The sequence below is a fragment of the Zingiber officinale genome, chromosome 9B (assembly GCF_018446385.1).
Source record: "Zingiber officinale cultivar Zhangliang chromosome 9B, Zo_v1.1, whole genome shotgun sequence".
In the NCBI taxonomy this organism is placed as follows: Eukaryota; Viridiplantae; Streptophyta; class Magnoliopsida; order Zingiberales; family Zingiberaceae; genus Zingiber; species Zingiber officinale.
This window is the reverse complement of record NC_056003.1, coordinates 513168-537497: the sequence shown is the minus strand read 5'-3', so window position 1 is coordinate 537497 and position 24330 is coordinate 513168. Positions and strand designations below refer to the sequence as shown.

The window sequence follows — 24330 nt, the reverse complement described above, 5'->3', positions numbered from 1 at the left end:
TCCACAATCCAAATAGCACCCCAATGAATGCTAGAAAATATAGTATGAATAATAGATCGTACATTATGCGTACCTTGGAGCCATTCAAAGCCATTTTCCAAGATTAATTTGTCAGGCACTCTTAAGATTTATCAACTTTGTCTGAAACTGAACTACCATGAACCAAATTTCACAAGAGGTAAATGTATCAACTTGAATAGTTCTCTTTTGTTTTTCTGGCTCCCTTCAGTGAATCACTGAGTAAGCTAGCTTAATTTTAAGAAAGGAAAATAGTAAGAAGAGAAATTTAATTAACAGATTTTGGTGAGACAGGACAAAATCTGATTGAGCTTATCCTTTTTTTTCAGAAGGTGCAGAAAAATGTTTTAGGCTAATAATGAAACAGAGTGACTCCAACATTTACAAAAAAAACAGAAACAGATGATGATCTATAGGACAATTTGTTTACGAGTGCATAAAACACAGAATCAAAAAATGGCAGCCCATGCGTCCTACTAAATAATATAATATCCAAATTCCACTGAGTTATTCACATTCAGTAACTTCCAATCCATATATTAAAAAAAAAAATTCAAATCCTGACACTGTCATGAGCTGAATTATAGTAGCCATTATCTCATTGAGCCCATGTACCTTTTAAACACTATCACTTTGTATTTTCTAATCGAAGAAAGCAAAGAAAGGTACTCTTTTCACGTGTTGGTCTCTCCTGTTAATTCTAACCCTGCAATCAATTAAGTTCATATGATGCATAACATATTATTCTATCGATGATATTGTAAAAAAAATGATGGATCAAATGGCAAACCTAACAATCCAACAAAAACAATAAACTATCTATTTTACCGGATTCATTCGACAGTTATCAATCGATACTCCTAGATAAACAAAGAGACACTAGCTACCACAACGCACCCACCACTAACAATAGAATAACATGATTCGCAAAGACAAGATCTATCTTTCCAATATTGCTTCTCCTTTGCTGCTGGCACATTGGGCTAGCTCTCTCTCTCTCTCTCTCTAATATACCTCGATACACCTCCCTCGCCCTGTCCAATGTTGTTGTCTCTTGAATTAATTTCACTTTCTAAAAACGAATAAAATTAGATATTAACATTTGTAAGTAGAATCTTACTGTCCGGCCGGGACCGCCACTGGTGCTCGCAAAGCTCCTCCGCCCTTCTCATGGGCCCGTCGTATAGGGAAAGATGCGACGAGCTCGCTCAGTCTCATTCCACTAGTCTTCGAAGTTCGAACTCGAGAAATTTAACGCCCGGGACCAGAACTTCACCCCCTTTCGTATCTGAATGGACCCCCGACGTTGTTTCTATGCCCTTGGCATGATTCCTGATTAAGGCAGCTTGACCTAGGTTTAATTTCCTGCTCTGTGACGAATCAGACGTACGGGCGCCATGGCGCCAGATGTGTGAAGGAAGAGGCAATAAATTAATGATGTTGAGATCGAGCCAATGAATTGGCATGACAGCGGCCGGGTCGAAGAGGAGCAGCCGTCGGTGGTGCTGCGGTGATGGTGGAGACGACAGGCCGCCCAATCGCCATCGGAGACACGCTGGAAGAGAGACTCGCTCGGCGAATATAACGGGGTTTTTTTCTTTTTTGTTGGGAATCGGTTCGGCTTGGTTTTTTTTTTTTCAAAAACCGGTCCAGAGCAACAGCAACCGCCGTCGTCGAAGTTGGGCGCATGATGTGACCGTTGGGGGAATAACTATTTAATTGATGATGTGACATCCACGTTGGTGGCACGTAGACGGGTTAATGTTTTAATTTAGATTATTGGTCCGTCAAAAAGTTGTTGTATCATTTACTGAACAGCCGCAAACTTAAAGATTATGCGACCTCGATAAGTAAAGGCCCAGTCGGCGACGGCGTCGGCGCCTCGGCGGTACCGACGTCCGCACTAAAGAACGGACGTTATTCTGCGTGCCAAACTGTACCCTGCGGCCTTCGTTTTTGGCTGGATACAAATTAATCAAAATTCAATTCTGACTTGGCAATATTTAAAACTAGTAAAATTCCTAATAATTTATCTTCCTCGATCGGTAGGTGAGGGATTCTACACCATTCCACGTCTTTCCTTCTGTTGTTAGTTAGGACTTGAGTCTTGAGAGAAAAGATTAAGTTTTTAAAATCGGATTAATGACTAATTTTTATATACTAAAACGCAAAAACAGAGGGTGACCAGAACAAGTGAACGGAGCAATAGAAAAAGCACCCACATCACTTTTGTCAAAGCAATGCAACACATATAAATATGACATCATAAATAACTTAGCTTACTCTTAATTAATTTCCCATACAAAGGAGAGTTACTGATAGATTGGAGGAATAACTATGGTTCATATTAAACATCGGGTTCGGTTCGATTCGGCTCGGCGATCCGACCGGACCTATTAATCACGTAATTAATTGACTCTACCGGCTTAATGCCACGTGGATGCTACCGTGAGAATCTGTCCCTTCCATGCGAACTCGATTCGGTTCGCCTCCTCCGCGATGGAGAAACTGAGATTGGGCCGCATTGATTCGAGCCGATTTTTGACGGATTCGACCAGAGCCGGCCGGAGTTGGACCGGGTTGAAGCCTGCCATGCCCATCCGGGCACGCCACTTGCCGAAGACCTCGCAGCGCTCGACCCGGTCGGCGCCCTCCCTCGCCACCGAATTCACCACGCGCCGCGCCAGCCAGCCCTCGATGCGGCCCCGATCGCCGCTGTCGCGGGCGGAGGTGGCGTCCAGCGACTCGAGTAGTGCGCCGTAGTGCGAGCACGCGGCAGCGAAGCGGCCCGCGAAGGAGGCGCTGTTGGTGTTGATCTCCTGCTCCACGAGCGCGACGACGCGCGGACCGAGGGCGCGCAGGCGGCGGAGGAGCTCGTCGCGAGGGTTCGTCGGGGAGACGCTCTCGTCGGGGATCCGTGCGAGGGAGAAGGCAAGGTTGACCGCGAGGGCTTCCCCCGCCTCGCACCCAAGCGCGGCGGCGTCGAGCTCCGCCGCGCGGTGGTGGACGGCGTCGAAGCGGACGGAGAGGCCATGCCGCTCCCCTAGCTTCTCGATGCGGTCGCCGACGGTTCTTAGAGTTCCGCCGGGGTGGTTGTTGGTGAAAGGGGAGGCGGGATCGGCGACGGCGGTGATGCGGAGAGATGGAGGACGGCCTGCAGGCCGGAGGCGATGGCGATCGACGAGGGCGTGGATGAGGGCAACGTACTGACCTCCATGACCAACCTCGAAATCGAGGATGTGGATCTTGGGTAGGTCCTTGGTGGCCTCCAGAATCGCCAAATTGGCAGCCATGAGGCCTAGCTTGAAGCAAGGGGAGGCCTCGTAGAGCATCTGCGAAGCCGCCAAGTGGTCCGTGCCACAAACTTCAGCGACCGTGGGAAAAGAGCCGGCAGGAGACGGCGGCTTCAAGCGGACAAACAGCACGGCAACCATCATCGCCGTCAGCCGCTGCTCCGGGTCACCTCTGTAGTTCGCAGCGCCCTTCAGGACAGAGAGATTCCGGTTGGCCATGTCGGAGTTACCGTCGGCGACGGCGTTCGCAGTGTCAAGAAGCATCTGCCGCAAAGAAGCCCCAGAAGGGATCGCAGCGACCAGCGATGCGGGAGGCGAGCTGGAGGCAGAGGATGATACGGTGGAGGAGGAAGAGTTAGTCGGAGATGGAGAGAGCTGATTTGCCCCTGATAGGGCCGGCACAGGTGCCGGCGCGGCAATAAGCTGCTGCATCGCCTCGCTCCACTCGGCGGTCGTCACGGCGGACCCAGAAGCACTCACCGCGTCCTCCTCCTCCTCGTCCAACAGAAGCCTCCTCTCCAGCTCCTGAAGCCCGTCCCGCAGCGCGGTTGAGGGACCGATCTCCGCAGCCGGTGCAGAGAACGGCGCCTCCTGGCGGCGAAACGGACCTGCCGCCGTCAAATTCAAGGAAGCCAGAGAGGAAGACGCGCCTAAAAAGAGATCTTGAGGCGGAGGCGTCGAAAGATGCGGAGGAACCGAGGATGCAAGAAGCGTCCTTTGTTTCACCGAGCGAAGGAACATCGCCTGCTGCATCTGCTGCTGCAGCTGTAGCCTCTCCATCTCCGAGAGCGGCCGCTTCAGCAAGCCGCCGCCGCCTGCCTCCGGCACGCCAAAGCCGAACTCACGCCCGGGAAAACCTGTACTCGCCATGTTTCCCTCTCCGGAGAGGAGGACGAAGAAGAGGACGAAAGGCTAAAGAAATCTAAAAAGAGCGACTCATATCAAGATGACAGCCTTCTTTTTCCCACCCCTGAAACAGAGTAATCTCCGTAACTCCCTCCCACATTTTTATTATATCAACAACTATAAAAATCGAAGAGAAGTACGCTGTTTTCATGCCCGATTTATTCACCAATTAGTAATTAATTAATGTGTGTGTAAGAGAGAAGGAGGATGAGGCGACGTTGGCCAAGTGTTGTCCACACGCGGAGCAGATGCCCCGTTTCCTCTTCTCGGCGCGGCGCCTAATTGGAATGGAGGCTGCTTTCCTCGGTTCCTCGTCTACGTCTTCCATCCTTAAGCCGCACGCCATCGAACACTTCGTGTGCGCTTAGCTGTTCTTCCCGTCGTCTACCGCCTCGCCCGCGACCCGGTGAGTTAACAACCAGCCACTCGCCGGGCCACGGACCGAGTTCCCCGAGTCGCGGGCGGCGATACCAATCGGACCGAGTTAATCAAACTAACGGCGGTCGACGTGGCAGGGATCGCCGAATGTAATTCGCTTGGGTCGCGCCACGTGTGAGACGGGAAAGTGTAATCCCAGCGGGTTCGGCGCCGACCGTTGACGAATCCGCGGGCCCGTCGGCGGGGTTTTTTCCTGTGTGTTACGCACAGGCTACAGCAATTTGAGCGCGTAGAATTCTGAGATATCCCCACGATCGTGCCAAGTGTACGTCCGGTGCCACCGGAGACAACTGAATCCATGTGTCATGATCTGATGCGGACAGCGGGCGGTTGATAACAGGTAGGAGAACATGAATAATGGTGCGTCGCATAGTGGAATTCACTCTCTTGTGGATCACGAAGAATCTTGGAATAGATTTTATTATGCCCGAAAAACATAAAATATCAAGAGATTATAATTTATAGAATTGGAAACAGCAACTAAAAAGAGAAAAAAAATATAGAATTTAAGACCAGTCCAATCGATTAGGTCATTCCAACTCTTTACTAACTTCAACAAATTCTGATTAACTTATCAAAAAAATTATTTTTATAATCAAATTAATCCATCAATGTTTTTTGTCAAATCTGCCAATCTAGTAGAAATTTAAAATGTTTTCTAATTCCCTTCCTAAGAAAAAAAATACATGTGTGTATTCAATTATTTTTAATTTTTGAAAAATTATCAAGGTCATGAAAGTTTTAAAATTGAAGAATTTTGATAAAACAGCATCGAGGGAGATTCCAATCCTATTTTTTATTCCAATCCTATTTTTTATAATTCTAAGTATACGGTACTTCGAATAAATTAAATTTAGAGGTGACTGGTTCAGTTCTATAAAATTTTCTATCTATCATCAGGATAAATCGGGAACACTTGTGGAAGTCCATCCAAATGGCTAAGAGTACATTTGGTTTGTACATTTTCTATTTTTCCAAAAAATGCTATCTGTTTTTTTAGAAAATAGACATGAAAAAAATAAATCAAACATTATTTTTTTAGAAACGCACGTCTTTTTTAAAAAAAATGAAAAATACACAAACCAAATGTACCCTAAAATTTTTAAATCTATCATTCTATCGGAGAAAAATATCTACAGTACATCACACAGTTAAGATTCAAATCTTGAATGCCAAATTAATCTGAAAGGCTAACCTTTTAATTTTTGTTGTTTGTGCAATATAAATGAGTATAATTTACTAGCTAAGGGAATTAAGCTGGTACTATTTAAAATTCACTGTTAAAGGCAAGCGAAGCTAAATCTAAAACTAATCCAGCTATTAAATTGTTGGACAAATTTCGATTTTTTTTTTTAAATTGAGTTTGGTTCAAATTTATTGATTTGTGTAAACGTTATGACGCTCGTAATTTCGAGTTTGAAGATTTTACGTTTTTAAATTTGAGCATAAATATTATAAACTTAATTGTTCATTTAAATTTGACCTTGTGGATATTAGACTAACATACATAATGACTTATAGAACTAAACATTAACCTTGTTTTAAATAAAATTATTTATGTGGTTGCTCCAACAATATCAATATGATAATGAATAGGACTGCTCAAGAATATGATAGATCTATTTATGCAATTGAAAACATAAAAAAAAAAAAGTTTCAATATTAGGTGAAACTTCTCCCTCCATGCTGAACACGAGCGATAAAAAAAATAATAACAAAGGACACGAACAAGAGGTCCCTTGAAATTGACTCGACCAAGCATTGCTACTTCAAATTTAAGCTACGCATATTTTCATTTCAAACCCAGAAATTATCCTCTTTTAAAAAATATCTGTTAGAATCATAAAATCACAATTGTATCCCTCACTATCCATGCTACTACTTCTTTGATTAAGAGATTAGGAGTGCTTTTAAATAAATAACATATTTGTTTATATTGGGCTGAATACTTTAAATGTGAATATGGGCTGTAAATGGGCTAGCCCAATACAAACCAAATCCTAACCTCAATCTCCCCTGCAAAAACGCTAGTCTGATGCCTACCTTCCTCAATCTCGATCGCCGCATCGCAAAATCTCCTCAAAAAATTGTTTCGTTAGCTCCCGCTGCAATTGCTACTCCACAAGGAATTCGTCGCAGTGCCGCAATATTCTTCAATTTTTCCAGCCGGAATTATTCTTGCAAGCATTACGTCAAACGTCTTGTGATCGACCGGCCTGCTTCAGGATGCGGAGAGATCTCGTCGCCTAGAGTGGTCCAGTGAGGGCTGCAGCTATAAATCTGATACGACAAGGAAATGGAAGAGGAGTATGAGCTCGGCACTAGGAAAATGATTAAATGAACAAGGAAGGGTAGTTTCCATGGAGAAGATGAGAGAGAAAGTTGCCACACCTTGCTACAAATATGCTACTTTGCCAGTGTCTATGGAAATCTAGCCGCTTGCTTGCTAGGGAATTAATGGCGCCTTAGCTTAGCTTGGAGTCGGCCCTTGCCCAATCGGCCCTCTTCCTTCTCAGGTACGACAATAATTTTAATTTCTTTTTGCTAAAATCGATACAAGCGAAGGGAAAGGCACTCCCCACAAGGATTGCTCAAAAGCGATCCTCCTTCGAGGTTAGAGACATTCGCGCACGTAACGCAAGGAGAGATAATTAAAGTGATAAACTATGGGGATTTGAGGATGTGTGATGGATAAAATGTCGATAATGCTGTGAACTGCTTGTGGTACTGCTCGATTTAATTAAATGTGGGGAGTAGTAACTTTTGGTGATTGATGGAGATGTTGATTTGTGTACTGCGCCATGACACCTCCTCTGACCTCAACCTAGTAATCTCAGAAGGGGGCCGATGCCTCGACTACAAGAGCGAAGTGTGCTGCTGGTGTGATTAATCAAGGTGAGTTTGGAAAACAGGAAGAAATATTCATTGATGGAAATGGGGAACAGTGGCAGCAGTACTAGTTACTAGTTCTTGTGACCTCTCTGTCACCCTCCTCCAATATTCTCTACCACTCTTCATTCATTATTACATTCTTCTCTCTGCCTCTCTCTCCCTCTCTCTCTAGCACTCTCAGAGGAAAGATGGGGAGGGGAAGAGTGGAGCTCAAGAGGATCGAGAACAAGATCAACAGGCAAGTCACCTTCTCCAAGCGCCGCAACGGCTTGCTCAAGAAGGCGTACGAGCTCTCCGTTCTCTGCGACGCCGAGGTCGCACTCATCGTCTTCTCCAGCCGCGGCAAGCTCTACGAGTTCGGCAGCGTTGGGTGTGACACCACAACTGCTCTCTGCTCCGTTTCCTCATACTTTTATTTCTCATCAAGATCGTTTTTTTATCTACATACTCTCTCTCATTTTAAAGGCCTCGTTCGTCTAATTCTTTCCTCTTTCATGCTAAGAACTGGGAGGACGGGGAGAAAGTGCAGCCTACCTTTTGCTGCTTGAGTAGTGGTGTTTAATTCTTGCTCTCCTTTAGCTTTTAGGTCTGGATCTCTCTTAAAAACTTAGTTTTTCGGGTCATTTACGGCAACAAGATCACGGATCTTCAACATACAACACATAAGTATGCATCTTTCATGAGAGAGATGAGTTTGCAAATTAAAGGAGAAGAAAGAGAAATAAGAACTCGTGGTTTCTATTTTGGTGTATCAGCTCCTGACCCGTTCATTTAAGTTGTTATGAGCTTTGTTTCTACTGATTGATTTGTCTTTTCGGTTGGAACGACGCATGCATGCCTTCTCTGGATCTTAGGCTTCTCTCTATTTTTATCTTTTGGATCTTGTTTTTCTATCTTGTTTCTGCTAACTAGCTCTCTATATATACTTGTGTCTTGTTTCTGCTATTTTTATTTAGATCATCTGCTATATCATAAGATACCTCAGCTGGGAAAAATCATGAGATTCCTTTTGAGATCTAGTTTGTGAAATAAATTTATCAATCTATGTGATGCATCTTAAGATTTTGAGATGTTCAACCATATACATCATTACTGTAGGATTAACTTTTTTGTGAAGATTATCAGTTTAGTTTGTAGTGATATTTACCAAGGTGTAATTAATCTCCTCCTATCTTTACTTAATTAATAGTATCTTTTTCTGTTCTCGACAGCAACTTTGTGATTAAGAAAGCATAATGCCATATATATCTCTATATTTATATTATCCTTTGTTAATTGCATCTTTCTTAATTATACAAAATTTTATTTTAGTGTTTCACTTCAAGTTGTGCATTTAACTTCTTGTTAATTAGAAGAAAAAAAAACTTTTTGCTCCATATTATATGTCATTGGTAGACATAGATTAACAAAAATCGTGTGGAATCAATAATTCTACATCTTATTTCAGTATTTTCACATCAAGTGGTGCATATTAGCTTCTTCTTGATTATGTTGTTAGTTTTAAAAAGTATTAGTAATTTTGATTCGGTACTTCCACATTAATATGGTAGAATAGAAAATATTCTTATGTGTAAATGATTAAATGCAACTTTGATAAACAATACAACCTGAGATATGTCAAACTGGTTGGATGTTTTGTATAGAGTTGAACAAAAAAAATGATTCTTGTAGTTAATCCCAAACAGTTGAAACTAATACGGCTTGAAAAATTTATGTTGTCTCTACTATAGTACTATTAATATAAAGTCATTAGTTTAAAATTTTCATTGACTTTAGTTGATTAGTGTTCTGACAAAGATTAATTATGATTCCTCTTCTTTGGTTTGCTATTAAACATGCAAATTTATATCTAACTCAAGACAAATCTAGACATATCAAACACTAGTGTTGTGCCTAATTTAAGCTAATCAGCTGGTATAATTTATCTTTAAATTATTCAGTTAATTTGTTTTTTGGATAATTATTGTACCGTATCATTCATTTAATTGAATCTTAGATATTAAGTGACTTATATATAGTGGATCTACTTGGCTCATCAAATCATGAAAGATAATATTTCCTAATTATTATTGTTCCAATTTTTCATGAATAACTCTTTTATTATAACTATTCACATTTTAAAAAAAATCAGAAATACTCATTATCATGAATTTTTCTAAATATTTTGAAAAAAAAAACTATTAAAAGAATAAGACATTAGTATTTTTTTTTCTCTTTGACTTTACTTTTCTCATCTGACATGAAAATAGCCTGTAGAAAAATATTTGATTGCACTGTATAATTGTTATTCAATTGAAACTTGTTAATCCATTCGAGTTAGTATTGTGATCCAATAAACTAGTATATTCCTAATAATTATCAATATTTTATCTTAAATTTTAAAATATTATCCAATAATATAATTACTTTTGAAGAGAAACAAATCACCATATAGTCATTGCTTAAATTCTCTAATGCAGTCATTGCATCTACATAGTTTTTTTATTTCAACTTATTTCTTGTCACAACTGCAATTTATTATTTTATTTTAAACATTCATTGTTTTCCTTAACATTTTTTATTGATCACATCTTGATTTCTTTGTAGAACAAGTAAAACGTTAGAGCGGTACCAACATTGTTGCTACACATCTCAAAACCCTAATGTTGCTAACCGGGAAGCGCAAGCGCAGGTAAATATTATTTGGTTTTTATCATAGTGACACGTGCTTTTTCAATTTGTTGAGTGTTCTTAGCATTCTACATACCAAATATGCTTATGATTGCTCTATGTTGAAGATAGATAATCTCATTTAGTCAATATGGATATTAGCAAAGTTAATTAGGTTGTCATAAATGTGGATCTAGTTTTAATCAATTTGGAACTCATCATTGAATTATGCTTATATTAAATAAGTTAGTCAAGGAAATACAATTTAGTTATTGAATAATATTAGGTAATATACAGTTAATTCTTACTTTGGGTCATTTCTTTGGATAATAATTATCACAGTCCATTAAAACCATAAAACAATTTGCATACTAACAAAGTTTTGTTTAAACACTCTTTATGTATATCTTGCAAGATAATCAAGTATTCCTTCATGTATTTGTATAGACTTTGTACAAAAATAAAATGTCTTATTTTTGTTTATCAAATCTTTGACGCTTGTAGAATTGGTACCAAGAAATGTCAAAGTTGAAGGCAAAGTTTGAATCCCTACAACGCTCACAAAGGTTTTATGTTCTTTTACACTTACATGAATAAATGAAAATTAATAACTATTGATAGTTATATAAGAAAACTGGAGAAAAAAATAGATGTCCAATTGATCTAATTTTACAAGGGTAAAACTTATTGTTGGCTAAGCTTTTGATAGCAATGAACATACTAACCGCAAGGTACTAGTTTTTTAAAAAATAATAAGATTTAGTATTATTAACCTGTATTAACTATCATATTAAATATCATTAATATATAAATGTGAACATATAATTTTCATTTTACATTTTGGAAATATGCGTGTAAAAATTTATTTTAACAAAATAATTGTCATATTATGCAAAGACATTTGCTGGGTGAAGACCTGGGTCCATTGAGTGTGAAGGAACTACAACAATTAGAAAGACAACTTGAGTCTGCACTCTCACAGGCCAAGCAAAGAAAGGTACTGTATTTTTATGTTCTTTTAAATTTTCATTTATTGCGTATGAATTAGTGTTAATTTAAGTAGTAAACTTTCTTTGAGTCAGATTCATTTGGGTGATAATTTGGGAAACCTAAGCAAATATGTTATTTATTTTCATTAAATTCATATATGAGATTTTAACATTAGATATTAACTTAACAGGGAGACCAATTCAAATTTCGTACCTACATCTGATATTGAATCATTCTCAAATGTGTAATTAAATAAATAGGATTGGGATTTTCTTATCCTCATCATTTGTTTTTCTAATTGTTTTCTTACAACTTTCCTTAAACGTATAGCTGCTTTTCAACTTTTTGGTTCCAAAAGAAAATCACTCAACCTAGAAGCTTTGCTCTTGTTGGTAGTGTTGTCGCATCGCTGCCAACTTTTAGCATATATATGCAGTAATTCTTTTAACATGTTTAATTTCAAGTATATTCCAACTAGATAATCAACATCATCTCCAAGTTAGGGTAACACTTTTTAGTTATTTGTTTCTACGAAAGATATATTAGGGTTTAGTTGGGACAAAAGCTAACGTGAAGGAAGAAACAAGTCAATACATACTGGGCTGATTGATAATCTAAACTATGCTAAACTCAAAAAGTTTATACATTCATTATATGAAAAACCTGCAAGTTTGTAGTTTTTTTATTTATTATTATTACACTCCTAATTCCATAAGAACTTTTCGAGCCTAATGCATGAACTAAATCAAACCACTTCTTTTAGCTGCTTTTTATTATTAATTATTATTTTTTGGTGTCAGGACTCTTTTAGCTACCTTGTTATGTTGATTGTATATTAAAATGTCAAGCTACTGATCAAAAGGTTGTACTTTTATGTTTGATCTTATATCTGTCTTTATTTTGTCATGAGTGCAGACTCAGCTGATGCTGGACCAAATGGAAGAACTTCGTAAGAAAGTAAGCAACTTTAAGCTATTTTTTTTTTTCAACTTCAAGTGATCAAAATTGTCAGTTTAATTATATCGAAGCCACAAGTGCAATATCTTAAACAGGTAAGATTGTTAGAACACTAGATTTTTTGAACATGAGAACACAAAGACATCAAAAAGAAATCCAAATTCGGATTGTTGGATTCAGGCAGCATATACCAGTTTCAAATTAAGTGTTTTATAACCAACTCGATAGTCAACCAAACTTAACCATTCAAACATAGGAAAGTATTTTAAGTGTTCTAGAAAATAGATAAACAAAAGAAACAATCGGAAAGCAAGTTTGTTAACTCATCCAATTGTTCAATAACCACATCAACAGTCCTCCTTAATTGATGATTTCATCTACAGTAACGTCCTGTCGCAGCAACTTACAAGTTTTATGGTTGCATGAACTAATGCAGGAGCGTCGTCTTGGAGAAATCAACAAGCAGTTGAAAGAGCAGGTTGTTGGCTTATAATCAACGACGTCATATATAATTAGTTTGAATAACTTGCTGAAACATTTTAAATAATCTTGTTGGTTCTCGATTTCAGCTTGAGGCAGAAGGTGCCACCTACAGGGCTTTTCAGGGACCCTCCTGGGCTGCTACTTCTGATGGGGCAATAGTAGATGGCAATTCCTTCTCACTTCACCCACTGCAATCTCATCCCAATATGGACTGCGAGCCTACACTGCATATAGGGTATTGCTAATTTTCAGAAATGAAAAGAAACTTTTAATTTAATTCATCAAAATCTGATCTATCTCGCTCTTCTTCTTCTTCTTTTTTTTCTTTCTTTCTTCTGGGTAAAAATAATAATAACAGATATCACCAGTTCGTTCCTCCTGAATCTGCCATGGTGAGGAATCAAGTTGAGGAGGAGAGGTTCATGCTGGGCTGCTGGGTTCCTTAATGGCTCTATCTATTTAAGAAGTCTGCATGCAATAATTAATGTATCCAAGTATCTACTCCTATCTCAAAATGCTGTTACCTTACTTAAATTAATGTGTGATGGCTAAACATATTTATCGCGGTGATGCCTTAAGTTGTGGGTTAACCTGTGTGGTTTTGTTTGCAAATTTTTTTTCATAATTGCAACAGTTTAATTGGATGCCTGGGTTGTGGTTTCTGTGCAGAATTTGCAGTGGCAATACATAATTCCAGTATATGATATCGTGTGCTTTTATACTCTCGTTTAATCTATTTAATTATATCTGCCTGTATATACAGTTGATTCTAAAAACTTTGAGAATCATGATGGATATAAGGCTGAAATGGCGGCGAGGTATGAAGAAGAATATCACGTCATACAGAAGTAGCACATCATACGATCAATTAAGGAACTTGCATGATCCATTAAATAATAAATTACCACATTGAAGGTTTCAAAATTTTTGTTCGACTTCTCGCTAGATAAATGTTGCGTTTCTGACACAGAAAAAAGTGATTGCTCTTCTTGCAGGCGCCTCGTGTTTAGAGAGGTCCTAGAAGCTTTGAAAGCTAACGGTTCGCGTTGAAGAGAGCTCGACTGATGATTCCAGTTGCCTCGATGTAGCGCTCCATACAACGGGCGATGCAACTGCTCTCGCTTCCACTCAAGCTTGATCCGGGCTTCGTGATGCACTTTGTGAAGCATTTGCTCCGCACAGTCTGCAGCACAAATCAGAGAAGAAAAATTACAAACGAGATTAATGAGTAAAATAAATTAGAAATCGGCGTGCACATTTGATACTCTTTTTTGTTACGGTTCTATTTAGTTCGTACCATTCTCATAAATTCCTTGTGATCAACTGTGTTTCCTTATTCCGCTCTCTCATACAAATCACGATTACAGTTTTAATGAGTTTAACATGGGTAAAAAATCACTAACCCTGGAAATCGATATATGGTCAACATGTGTCAGGTCTAAGGGTCAACGGGAAGCACAAGCAAGGGGAAAGAGCTCGATCAATGAGTTAGACACTAGGTTAGACACTAGCACAAGCAAGGGGAAAGAGCTGCCACAAGAGATAGTTTGACACTATGGTGGAAGCATAGTGCAAGACACCGTTGAAGGAATTGGTATCCCAGGGAACTATAAAAGGAAGAGGTCCCCAACTATTCAAGAGAATCTTGGACTACATACAGCCAACAAAAGTTTCATCCAGCTCAGACATCCTCTAGCTCATTTCAATAATTTATTCCACTGACACTTTTCCCACTTTGGCCCACTAAGCATTCAGAACTTCACAATCCAAAGCTCCACCACGACCTACCACATACCTAAACCCATCAACTACACAAGCACCTGACAGGTCGCAACTCCATCTGAACCACTTGCAGTAAGAACGAGTTGAATCTATACGAGTTCTGCGTCAAATGAGGTATCCCAACTGTCTAAATCACTTGTGGTTTGAACGAGTTGAAGCCAACGAGTTCTGCTTCAAATGAAGTGAACACGTCACAATTCCACCTCGTCAAGCTCTAATGAACTGAATCTGCAACTCAACCCAACTTAATCACAATTCAACCAAATTCCACTCAACCTAGACTCCTTTATCCACATTGTCATCTGAGATCAAAATTAGATTGACGTAGCTAGCAAATTTCTATGCTCTGTTATAGGTTTGGCATAACAAAGGTATAAACGCAATGTGGCCGATTAAATGAAAACAGTACATGCAACAAAATACCACATGATACCCTACAGAGATAGGTTATTTTTGTCCATAAGTAATTCACAATGATTCCTTTAATTATCTCATTCTCTAATATCAGAGATTAAGTATCATAATGCTTGGCTGATTCTCTAGATTCGGACAAAATAAAGCTAACTAGATATTGCATCCTCATCTAGCATATCTATAAAGAAACTCAATTGGGTCAGACTAATAAATCAGCTTCGGTATGCTCCAAACAATCAAAAGGCTTTTAAGCAATATGATATTGTGCATATATATAAGAGCACGGATAATGCATGGAAGCATTGGATGTGCATGATGTGGCTCAAAGAATCTCATTCTGAAACAATGAGAATGAATCGACTTAGGCAAGACATTAAATTATGGTGATCAAAACAACATCAAGCACGCAAACAATTGTACAACCTTGTTATGGTACTTTCCATAACAGATTGCAGTACGGTTGTCATCTGTCAAGAACTGTCTTTGACCTCAGTCAGGAACAATATCAGAGAAAATCAAGTTATGTGGAGCTTAATCGAGCTCAAGACTAGATCAAACGGGATTCACCCAAAGTCAAAAGAAGAGGATGAAGTGAATCTCAACTCACCAGTTGTTAGGAGGCACAATCAAGTTGGTGGAGTTTAGTTATGGTACAATAAAAAATGGAAGTAGGAAAACTGCTGTGACAAAATATTAGCTTTAGAATATTGTAAACGCATCGTCTATCAATTGGTCGAGCATTGTTTAACAGCAAAACAATGTAAAAAATTCTACGCTCATAGATATTAAAACCTAGTTACGATGCCATGTATACATCCAGATGTCCAACCTCAAATAGTTGGCACAAATGTTAGATGAATCAAAGCCAATTTAAACGAAGTGAAAAGCAGGCACAGGGGATAAGGCATCAGAGTTTCATGAAACATCAAATTGGTGGAGAGGAAACAAGGAACCAGTAGGATTCGAGAATAACATATTCAGAAGTGAATTCATCACGGAATACAAGGGAATACCTCGAAGAACTCTTCGGCGTAGGCCTGAGCGAGCTGCGTCTTGAGCTGGTCCATGAGAACATCGGCTGACGGTACTGATTGACCCGATGAGATGCCCGACGAAGATGGCGAAGAGAAGGGATCCATTCTCACAAGGTTCTTTCTGTTCTGACTTCTGCGTTCACGGCGAACAGAAACCCTAGTTTCAAGCAGCATATATCGGAATATTTATACAGGCCGCTACCCGATAAATAATGATAGCCCAACCCAGCCCAGCCCAGCCCAGCCCAGGCATGATTTCATTGTGACATGTTTATTTGGAGGGAAAGAGAATAAAGGGACGGGAAAGAAGGGGAAGGGGAAAAGAGGTCGAGTTATTGAAAATCCCTAAATTAATAGTGCAGTACAATTTCACATTAAAAAAAAAATCAACTCACTCGAATACTTTCTAGGAGTGTAAATGTGTCAAGTCGTTGATAAGCTATTCGAATCTCGATTCGATAAAAATTCGTTTGAGCTCATTTAATGAGGCTCGTTAAGATAAACAAATCAAATTCAAACTTTATAATATTTGGCTCGTTTCTCATGAACATGTTTGTTAAGTTTATGAATCAACTTTTAAATAAAAAAATAATAATTTTGATATTGAATTTATAGATTTTACACTCTATTTACAAAACATATAAAAAATATATTAAAATTTTTTATTAGAATAAAATTATAAATTTTAATAAGAATATTATAATTTTTCCTAAATATATTATTATATTTTTAATGAATATTTAAATTTATATTTATTAAACTCATTTAGGTTCGATAAAAGTTCCAATAAGCTCGTGACTCATGAATATATTGATTAAATAAAGCTCAAGCTCGACTCGATTATAAACGAACCAAACTCAAACATTTAAGAATTCGACTCGATTCAATTACACCCCTAATTCCATCTCCCAATATATTACTTTTTTTAGACATACTTTCCTCGAGAAACTTCCGTATGAATTAATTCATAAATACAGAGAAAATCTAGATATTTTTCTCATCGCCTAATCTAATTCTTAGATTTAATCATGATAGATATGGCCACACTTTTTCTCATATATCTTTTTTTCATCAATGTTCAAGATATTTATCCTTTGGGAATGCTTCAAAAGGGGCATTAATTTTTCTTTTTAAATTTTTTAAAAATATAAGTTAACAATTCAATTTGCACATTCATGTAGGGACTATTAATCAATGGGCAATTTTTTACCCGTGAATTATATTCTTACCCATTCGTAATAATATTTATATTATTATACATCTTGTTGATAGTAGCTGTCACTGTTTATATTGCTGACGGATTCAGTATAGTATGTATTAAATTAAACAGATAAGTATAAATTAAATTGCATCACATGCATTTTAGGATTTATATAAAAATTAAACAGATTAAATATTTTTCTCTTTTGTTTTAAATTGACATATCTAAGTTGACGCTGCCATCTGATTGAAGGTTAAAAAAATACAGAGAAAAATTTCTGGAAAACTAATCAAAATTACTACGAGAAGAACCTTTTCTGGATCATTACGAACATCAATCGAAACAAAGGACGCGTTTATCTACACTTGAGGCTTGTCTGCAACACATCGCCAGCGGCGATCCTGCTACGGCCGGCTATGCTAAGAGATGCATCGGAGGGAGTGCATGGAGGCAGCGGTGTCCATGGCGGGCGCGTCGAAGGCCCGATGGTGGCGGTCGCTCTCCACGAGGCCGTAGTCCATGAGCGGCCGGTGCTCGAGCTCGTCGTCGTGGTCCTGCACGAACTCCGGGACCTCCACTTCCCTTCGCCGGATGTGCTGCCACAGGAACTCCAGCCGGCTCACGTACCGAAGCTTCCCGTACAAGCTGCTCCACCATCGATACCAAATTACACACCGGTTGTCATAATGGTTAATCATTCAGAAAGGGGCGATGAATCGATTACCCTGCGCTGAAGAAGAAACGTCCGAAGGTGGCGAAGAAGATGCGGGCCTGAAGGCCAGGGTGGACGAAGTAGACGGCGCGGATCCCGTCGCGGACGTCAGCAGGAAGCGCCTCGTAGACAGATCGAAGCGCCGATAAGCCGGGGTAGTTCTCGGCCCTCTGCGCGTGAGCGTGCATATACACCACCACGAATGGCGCCCCGCCGAGCGCCGGGAACACCCTCCTCTCCAGGAAGCTCCTCAGCGACTCCATGCCTCCGTCGGCAATCAGTTCCCTCGCTGCCACACATCCGAATCCCAAATCACAACCCAAATCCATCGATCGGAAACACCAAAAACAACAAAAGGATCATGGATCAACCCCGTCCGTCACCGTACCAGGGAAGAATTTTCCGACGATGCGGAGGACACAGCGGCCCTTCTTGTCGCGGCCGCCGATCTTGAAGGCCTCCTCGAGGATCTGGTCCATGCAATTGCTGCTCATCGCCGAATCGATGGAATCCGGGAGAGAATCGAGGTTCGAACTCAAAAGCGAGAGAGATAAAACCTAGGCGAAGAGAAAGGGGGCTTTTTAACGGCGTAACGGCGAAACGGACGACGGAGTCAATTTTGCAACCGAAGAGTATCAGCACGGAATCTCCCCTTCCGTTAGCGATATGGAGCGGTCTGACGCGGCCAGGCCGTCACGTGGCGCCGGCTCCAGCCGAACCCGATAAACCTGACTGTCCCCACTGATTTTTAACCAATCACGATCGAGATAAGATCCAGCGGATAACGAACCGGTGGATTTATTAACGAGATGGACAACTTAACCGGTAGATTTTGGCCAATTAAACACTTTTAAAAAATTTAAAGTGCTATATTTTAATTATTATTTTATTTATTGATTTGCCAAGTAACCATGTGGTGGATTTGGTCCAAGATTTGGATATATTTAATTAAATAGGAAATTAAGGGGAGGCCCATGGTTTTGGAACGTGGTATTCCAAAATCAAGGGAACTGTTCCGTTGACAGTTGACTACGCGTTAACGAACTAGGTAAGTGGCTGATGTCGTGGAACTTAGAGGAGAGGAAAGGAAAGGAAAGGAATTTTCAGGCAACTCCCTTTACTTTATCTTCTTGCGCTGGAATTTTATATTGTCGGTGGACATTTTTGTTTAATTATGGGCAATTGAGTGATGGCGATCTGATATATAACGCTGGCATTTTTTTAAATTTTTTTTTTATTATCGTTTTTCATAATAACATTTGTAAGAATTTCATAACATAATTTAAACCCTCAACCTCACTTTTAGTTACAATTGCTCTGGATCATATCCAATTGGTGTTTACACTTAACAAACAACTGTTGATATGATTGACTAGATCCTTGATTTGGAATGATCCATTTGCCTATTCAAAATTTATGAAACATTTATAATAGGCTGTTCTTCCTTAATTAACTAAAACATATCTCATATATAAATATTATGACATACTACTAATTAAATATTATCCCAACACTAACTAAATTTATTCAAAATCAACACAATATTAGTACCTTAGGGGCTAGAAGGAAATCCTAAGCGATCGAATGAAAAGTTTCTAAGATATTGGCACGGCTCAATCAAAATATACGATCTATGCAGAAAGTACGTAGTACTCTTGAGTGAGCCGAGCCAACATCATAGTAACAATTTCATGTGTGTTCTTTCGATATGCAACCGATATATCATCAAGAGAAAGAGCAAAATGGAAGAATAGTTATAACGTTGCAATTCAAGGAGAAAGAAAGAAGGCGGATGAGAGAAACTCGATCTCCAGAGAGTGAGAAAGGAGAAGAGGAATGTGTGGGAATTTAAAGAAGGCCAAAGGCATGCATTAACAACGCCCCGGCTACCCATGGAGAGAAACAGGGCTAAAGCATTAATACTAGAAATTGTTAGCACTTCTTCCTCGCAATTCAATATTATTTCTGGAGAAAGAAGGGGGTTTTTTGTTTTTGTTTTTGTTTTTCTGATAAAATGCGAGGTCATTAATGGATCATTAAGAAGATATCACGGAATGCATGCATGGCGAAGCATTTAAAGGGGTAGTTAATAAATATGAATGATGCCCTGCTCCACCAACTTTTGAGGTTTCTTCTGCTGTCGCCATTAGTGGACTACTGCCTGCTCTACTCTGATCTGCTCTCTTCTCTTCTCTAACGTATAATGCATGTACGCATTTCATGTGAGGGAATGGGACAAGGAAGGGGCCAAGCAATTCACACTCGTAATTAATGGTAACATGTCAAAGTGAATCACTTAAGTACTGCTTTGGTGGTATAATAGTTTTGTGAGTTTTTGGTGGAGAGCATTGATTATACGGATGGCATTGAATGAGGATGGGCGAAGAGTAAGTGAAGGAATCTTGGTCTGACAGAATTAATGGTAACAGGCAGGCCGACTGCAGGCATCTTCTGCTTCGATACATCATCTCGCGTTCGATCGCTACTGCACAATGCCTCGACTCTCTCTCTCGTATTCATTGAGAAAGAGGCGTTTACAACGACCCTTTACAATTAGGTGGAGATATTAAGGGATGCAATTAGGTGGAGATATTAAGGGATGCTTAATTTAGGGGAATAAGAGTGGAGAATAGAAATAGTAATTATTAATTGTGTTAATATTTGAATTAACTAAATTAAAATATAAATAAGAGAATGAATCTTTATAATTGGGTAATCATTAATTCTCATATTTCCTTCAATGAATCATTATTCTATTTTCAACAATCAAAATATTTCTTTATTCCAAAAATAATAAATCTTGTTGGTTAGAATCTAACCAACTAAAATAAATTTTAGAGAAAATTATATTTTCGGTCCTGTAACTTGCATCTTTTTCAATTTTAATTTTTTTATGAGTTAATTTACGTTCTTAGTCCTGTAACTTGTAATATTTTCCAATTTCAATCATTTTTCCTCCCAATTTTAAAATTTTCAACTAAAAATGTCTAGTTTGTGGTTGGAATATAAAAAGTATATAGGCCATAAAAAATCAAAATCCCTAAATTCAATTTACAACTCATCATTTTTCGTTGAAAAATTTCAATTTTAAAGAAAAAAAAGACTGAAATTGGAAAATATTACAAGTTACAGGACTAAAACTATAAATTGACTCATAACAGGACTAAAATTGAAAAAAATATAAATTACAGGACTAAAAACATAATTTTCTCTAAATTTCAATGCATGCATACACATGCATGTAATTAATATAAAAATATGATATTACTAAAATACCCTTGATAATAACTTATAAAATATATTTTGGCTGACCATATTTTGACCATTTAGTGCTACCATTCTAAAAATACTCTTGACCTAAAACTAAAATTCCCCCTTAATATTAAATATTAAAATATATTTATTTAATTTTTCTTTCATATCACTTTCTCTCTTCTTGTTTTTTCTCATCATATTTTCTCTCTCCTCAATCTCTTCCATCACACTCTCTTCCTTTTCTTTCTCATCAACTTTCTCTCTCATCATACTTTCTCTCCCCTCAATCTCTCCAATCACTCTTTTTTCTCATCGCACTTTCTCTCTCATCATGTTTTCTCTCTCATTACACTTTCTCTCTCCTCAATCTCTCATATCGCACTCTCTCCCTTTTTTATTAACACACTTTCTCTCTCATCGTACTTTCTCTCTCATCGTACTTTCTCTCTCATCACATTCGCTAGCCGTTTCTTTTTTCTAATCACACTTTCTCTCTCATCACGTTTTCTCTCCCATCATACATTCTCTTTCCACAATCTTTCCCATCACATTATCTCTCCCCATTTTTTCACATTACACATTCTCTCTCTTCATCTTCTCCCATTATACTTTCTCTCTCATCATATTTTATCTATCATCTTCTCTAATCATGCTCTCTCCCATTACACTCTCTTTCCTCATTGTTTCTCATCATACTTTTCCTCTCTTCATTCTTTCTATCACACTTTTTCTCTCATCATACTTTCTCGCTCATCATTCTCTCTCATCATATTTTTCTCTCACATATAATTTTTTCTCTTATTTTCCTTTAAGGGTAAAAACGAAAATTTTGATATATTCCAATAGAAAATATTCAACTAACCAAATATTGCTTTTAAGAGTGATCCTGTCGGGAAGCTGAGAAGACAGACCTGCCGGTGTGATGTGTTTGGAATGTTGATCACATCTCCATGACCCGGATGGTGAGCTGTCTTCTGTGTTGACCAAGTCGTCAGAAGTCCTCTAGTCAACAACACCTGCAGCCAACGACCGGGTTGCCCCGATCCCTGGTACCTCGATGCTCGAGGTGGGTCCCGCGAACATATAAGCAGCCAGATAATAATATAGAAATAAATGCACGAATAAGGAGTACGAGAACGTACCCTGGCCCGGGGGGGCACCCTCGGATGGATGGGTGAGCTGGTCGGGATACTGACCGAGTCGTCGTGACCCTGAATGGTAGATAAATGTCCACAAGGTGAGTAGCTGGCTCCGGTGGTTCGGAGCCGAACGCGATATGGATCCGCAGGACGACGCACTGTACGACTATAGCCTCGGCTCGCAGGCCGGAATGTAACAGCGGCACGAAGGCCGAACACTCCATCAGCTCGCAGGTCGGGATACAATAACGGTACGAAGGCTGAACACACTCTCGGCTCGCAGGCCGACACACGACACTCAGCCCGGATAATATTAATAGCAAACATAATAACGGTACAAATAACGTAAAATAACGGCTCGAGGGCCGAAACTACATCGGCTCGCCGGCTGAACACCATCTTGGCTCGAAAGCCGGCGTAGACAAATAGAATGAGCAGCGCCGGCCGCGGGAGGCGGTGCCCGCCACTGGAGGTGGCTTCGGCGCCCGCTGGAGGGGGCGGCGACACGCGTTGGTGGCAGAGCCCGCTGGCTATGGCACGTGGAGGCTACTGTGGCGCTTAGAGGTGGCTAGCTCAAGGGCTGCGGCGTGCTGCCGGCGGCTTCAATGGCGAGAAGAGGCCACGACATACAAGGAGGAGCGACGCGAGCAGCGACGACAATGACCGCCGGAGGCGGCGAGGTGGTATCCTATAAGGGCAGTTGTGATAGCCGCTAGAAGTGGTGACGACGAGACTCCCCAGCGGCGTCAGCGCCGAAGGGAGGGAGAGGAGGCGAGGAGGTAGAGAAGATGAGTGGCCGACGGTGACTCCTAGGCTTGGCGGCGGCAGGGACCGATGGACGCGGCAGTGGTGCCTGCTGGACTCGGCGACGGCAAAGGTCGCTGGACGCGCAGGCGAGGTGCGTGAGGGAGAGAGGCCTCGAGTCAGCCCGGGGGCGGCGACGCGAAGAGGAAGGGAGCTTTCCTCTCCCTCTGCTCGAGGTGGCTACGGTGAGAGATGGTGAAGGAGACGAGTATGGGGAGAGAGGGCTGCCGGCGTCAGATATGACCGGCGCCGGAGATGGAGGAAGCGGCCTCCTTCCCCTTCCTCGTAGCGCGCGGCGGCGGCCCCATTTTCACAAACCCCTTCCTCTTAAAGTGAACAGTGTTCTCTTTAAAACCAAAACCTAATTAGTCTCAAATTTCCAAAATGCCCTCCTCTTCCCTCCAAATCTCTCCTCTACCTCTTAATCACATCTGCATCAAAGTGTGATATCAATATTTATACTCATTCTCATTCCACAACACTATGATTCTTATTCCAATTTTTATTCCTAAGAAAGAACCAAATACTCCCTTAATTCTCTTTTAACTTTGTTATTATATAGGTTCTTAGATCTAATTCACTTATTAGAGAATAAAAATGGAATAGAGAATATTTTGGGACAAATAGATAGAATTCTTTGATCGCAAAGCCTATGCAAATAATCTTATTTCGTTTTAACAATTTTTTTCAAAATTTTAATTGTCATGAATTATAAAGTTTCAATCTGATTTTTTTTTTATTATTATTATTATTTAAAATGATATTTGTATCGCAATTAATCTATAGAGATTAGAGAATATCCGATCTGATAACTATTAACAGCTCCATTTTCAATTCTCCTCCGGAATGCTCCGCAGCGCCGGCGACCACCTACCAATCCTCCCGGCCGCGCTCTGCGCGTGCAGCCGGCGGAGCCCCTGCAACAGTTGCTCGGCGCTCTGCAGCGGCTTCCGGGACCCCCGCCGCCGATTCTCGTCGAAGCTCACCGAAGCGGCGGCGGCCACCATCAACTTCAGCTCTCGCTTGCTCACCACGATTCGGACCCGCACCACTCCGTCGTCGGCTTTCTCGGCAGAGATAACCCTCCCGACCGCGACGGTGCCGGCCGCTTGGCGGCCTTCCTCCTCCGCGGCGAACCTCCTCCTCCTCCCGCTGCTACGGCGAGCGAGGCAGAAGCACTCCACGAGGCCATTGCGGCGTTCCGCTCTGGAATTTACGAGCTTGGGCTCCATTTCCGGCGACCCTTAAATCTGTACCTCCTCGTCGAAATCTCTGTATATATGCACACGCGCAGAGAGGGAGAAAGAGAAGGAGGTGGCATAGAAAAAGGAAATAGTTTGAAAGATGATCAAGAATCGCCGGC

At 40.3% G+C, this 24330-nt stretch overlaps 5 protein-coding genes and 1 long non-coding RNA gene across 6 annotated transcripts; 1 reads left to right on the top strand and 5 right to left on the bottom strand.

The window, feature by feature from the left end:
- Nucleotides 1-822: 822 nt before the first annotated feature.
- LOC122022507 lies at nucleotides 823-1794 on the bottom strand. Its single transcript, XR_006122990.1, has 2 exons — nucleotides 1139-1794; nucleotides 823-1052 (listed from the first exon to the last, which is right to left on the bottom strand). It is a non-coding gene; the product is annotated as an uncharacterized LOC122022507 (long non-coding RNA).
- Nucleotides 1795-2276: 482 nt separating this feature from the next.
- Nucleotides 2277-4656, bottom strand: LOC122023863 (scarecrow-like protein 8). The gene has a single exon (XM_042582260.1). It carries the CDS (start codon nucleotides 4179-4181, stop codon nucleotides 2445-2447), a length of 1737 nt encoding a protein of 578 aa, XP_042438194.1. The 5' UTR covers nucleotides 4182-4656; the 3' UTR covers nucleotides 2277-2444.
- A 2912-nt stretch (nucleotides 4657-7568) lies between these two features.
- LOC122024197 (MADS-box transcription factor 6-like) lies at nucleotides 7569-13317 on the top strand. The gene is made up of 8 exons (XM_042582757.1): nucleotides 7569-7917; nucleotides 10134-10218; nucleotides 10701-10762; nucleotides 11094-11193; nucleotides 12102-12143; nucleotides 12580-12621; nucleotides 12713-12861; nucleotides 12985-13317. The coding sequence occupies exons 1-8, from the start codon at nucleotides 7736-7738 to the stop codon at nucleotides 13070-13072; spliced, it is 750 nt and encodes a 249-aa protein (XP_042438691.1). The 5' UTR covers nucleotides 7569-7735; the 3' UTR covers nucleotides 13073-13317.
- A 177-nt stretch (nucleotides 13318-13494) lies between these two features.
- Nucleotides 13495-16012, bottom strand: LOC122022480 (mitochondrial import inner membrane translocase subunit Tim13-like). The gene is made up of 2 exons (XM_042580498.1): nucleotides 15836-16012; nucleotides 13495-13809 (listed from the first exon to the last, which is right to left on the bottom strand). Exons 1-2 carry the CDS (start codon nucleotides 15959-15961, stop codon nucleotides 13660-13662), a joined length of 276 nt encoding a protein of 91 aa, XP_042436432.1. The 5' UTR covers nucleotides 15962-16012; the 3' UTR covers nucleotides 13495-13659.
- A 1182-nt stretch (nucleotides 16013-17194) lies between these two features.
- On the bottom strand, nucleotides 17195-18379 carry LOC122025798 (protein GDAP2 homolog). The gene is made up of 3 exons (XM_042584679.1): nucleotides 18158-18379; nucleotides 17782-18058; nucleotides 17195-17702 (listed from the first exon to the last, which is right to left on the bottom strand). Exons 1-3 carry the CDS (start codon nucleotides 18261-18263, stop codon nucleotides 17477-17479), a joined length of 609 nt encoding a protein of 202 aa, XP_042440613.1. The 5' UTR covers nucleotides 18264-18379; the 3' UTR covers nucleotides 17195-17476.
- A 5403-nt stretch (nucleotides 18380-23782) lies between these two features.
- Nucleotides 23783-24245, bottom strand: LOC122023358. The gene has a single exon (XM_042581415.1). The coding sequence runs from the start codon at nucleotides 24197-24199 to the stop codon at nucleotides 23798-23800; it is 402 nt and encodes a 133-aa protein (XP_042437349.1). The 5' UTR covers nucleotides 24200-24245; the 3' UTR covers nucleotides 23783-23797.
- Nucleotides 24246-24330: the final 85 nt, after the last annotated feature.

What these genes read in the sequence shown, in the direction of transcription:
- LOC122023863 (XM_042582260.1), bottom strand. Translation starts at nt 4,181, where the DNA reads ATGGCGAGTACAGGTTTTCCCGGGCGTGAGTTCGGCTTTGGCGTGCCG.
- LOC122024197 (XM_042582757.1), top strand. Translation starts at nt 7,736, where the DNA reads ATGGGGAGGGGAAGAGTGGAGCTCAAGAGGATCGAGAACAAGATCAAC. An exon ending in ACCGGGAAGCGCAAGCGCAG is followed by an intron (nt 10,219 to 10,700) that starts GTAAATATTATT and finishes TGACGCTTGTAG; the next exon opens with AATTGGTACCAAGAAATGTC. An exon ending in TCCCTACAACGCTCACAAAG is followed by an intron (nt 10,763 to 11,093) that starts GTTTTATGTTCT and finishes TATTATGCAAAG; the next exon opens with ACATTTGCTGGGTGAAGACC.
- LOC122022480 (XM_042580498.1), bottom strand. Translation starts at nt 15,961, where the DNA reads ATGGATCCCTTCTCTTCGCCATCTTCGTCGGGCATCTCATCGGGTCAA. An exon ending in ACGCCGAAGAGTTCTTCGAG is followed by an intron (nt 13,810 to 15,835) that starts GTATTCCCTTGT and finishes TTTGTGCTGCAG; the next exon opens with ACTGTGCGGAGCAAATGCTT.
- LOC122025798 (XM_042584679.1), bottom strand. Translation starts at nt 18,263, where the DNA reads ATGAGCAGCAATTGCATGGACCAGATCCTCGAGGAGGCCTTCAAGATC. An exon ending in CGTCGGAAAATTCTTCCCTG is followed by an intron (nt 18,059 to 18,157) that starts GTACGGTGACGG and finishes GATGTGTGGCAG; the next exon opens with CGAGGGAACTGATTGCCGAC. An exon ending in CGTTTCTTCTTCAGCGCAGG is followed by an intron (nt 17,703 to 17,781) that starts GTAATCGATTCA and finishes ATGGTGGAGCAG; the next exon opens with CTTGTACGGGAAGCTTCGGT.
- LOC122023358 (XM_042581415.1), bottom strand. Translation starts at nt 24,199, where the DNA reads ATGGAGCCCAAGCTCGTAAATTCCAGAGCGGAACGCCGCAATGGCCTC.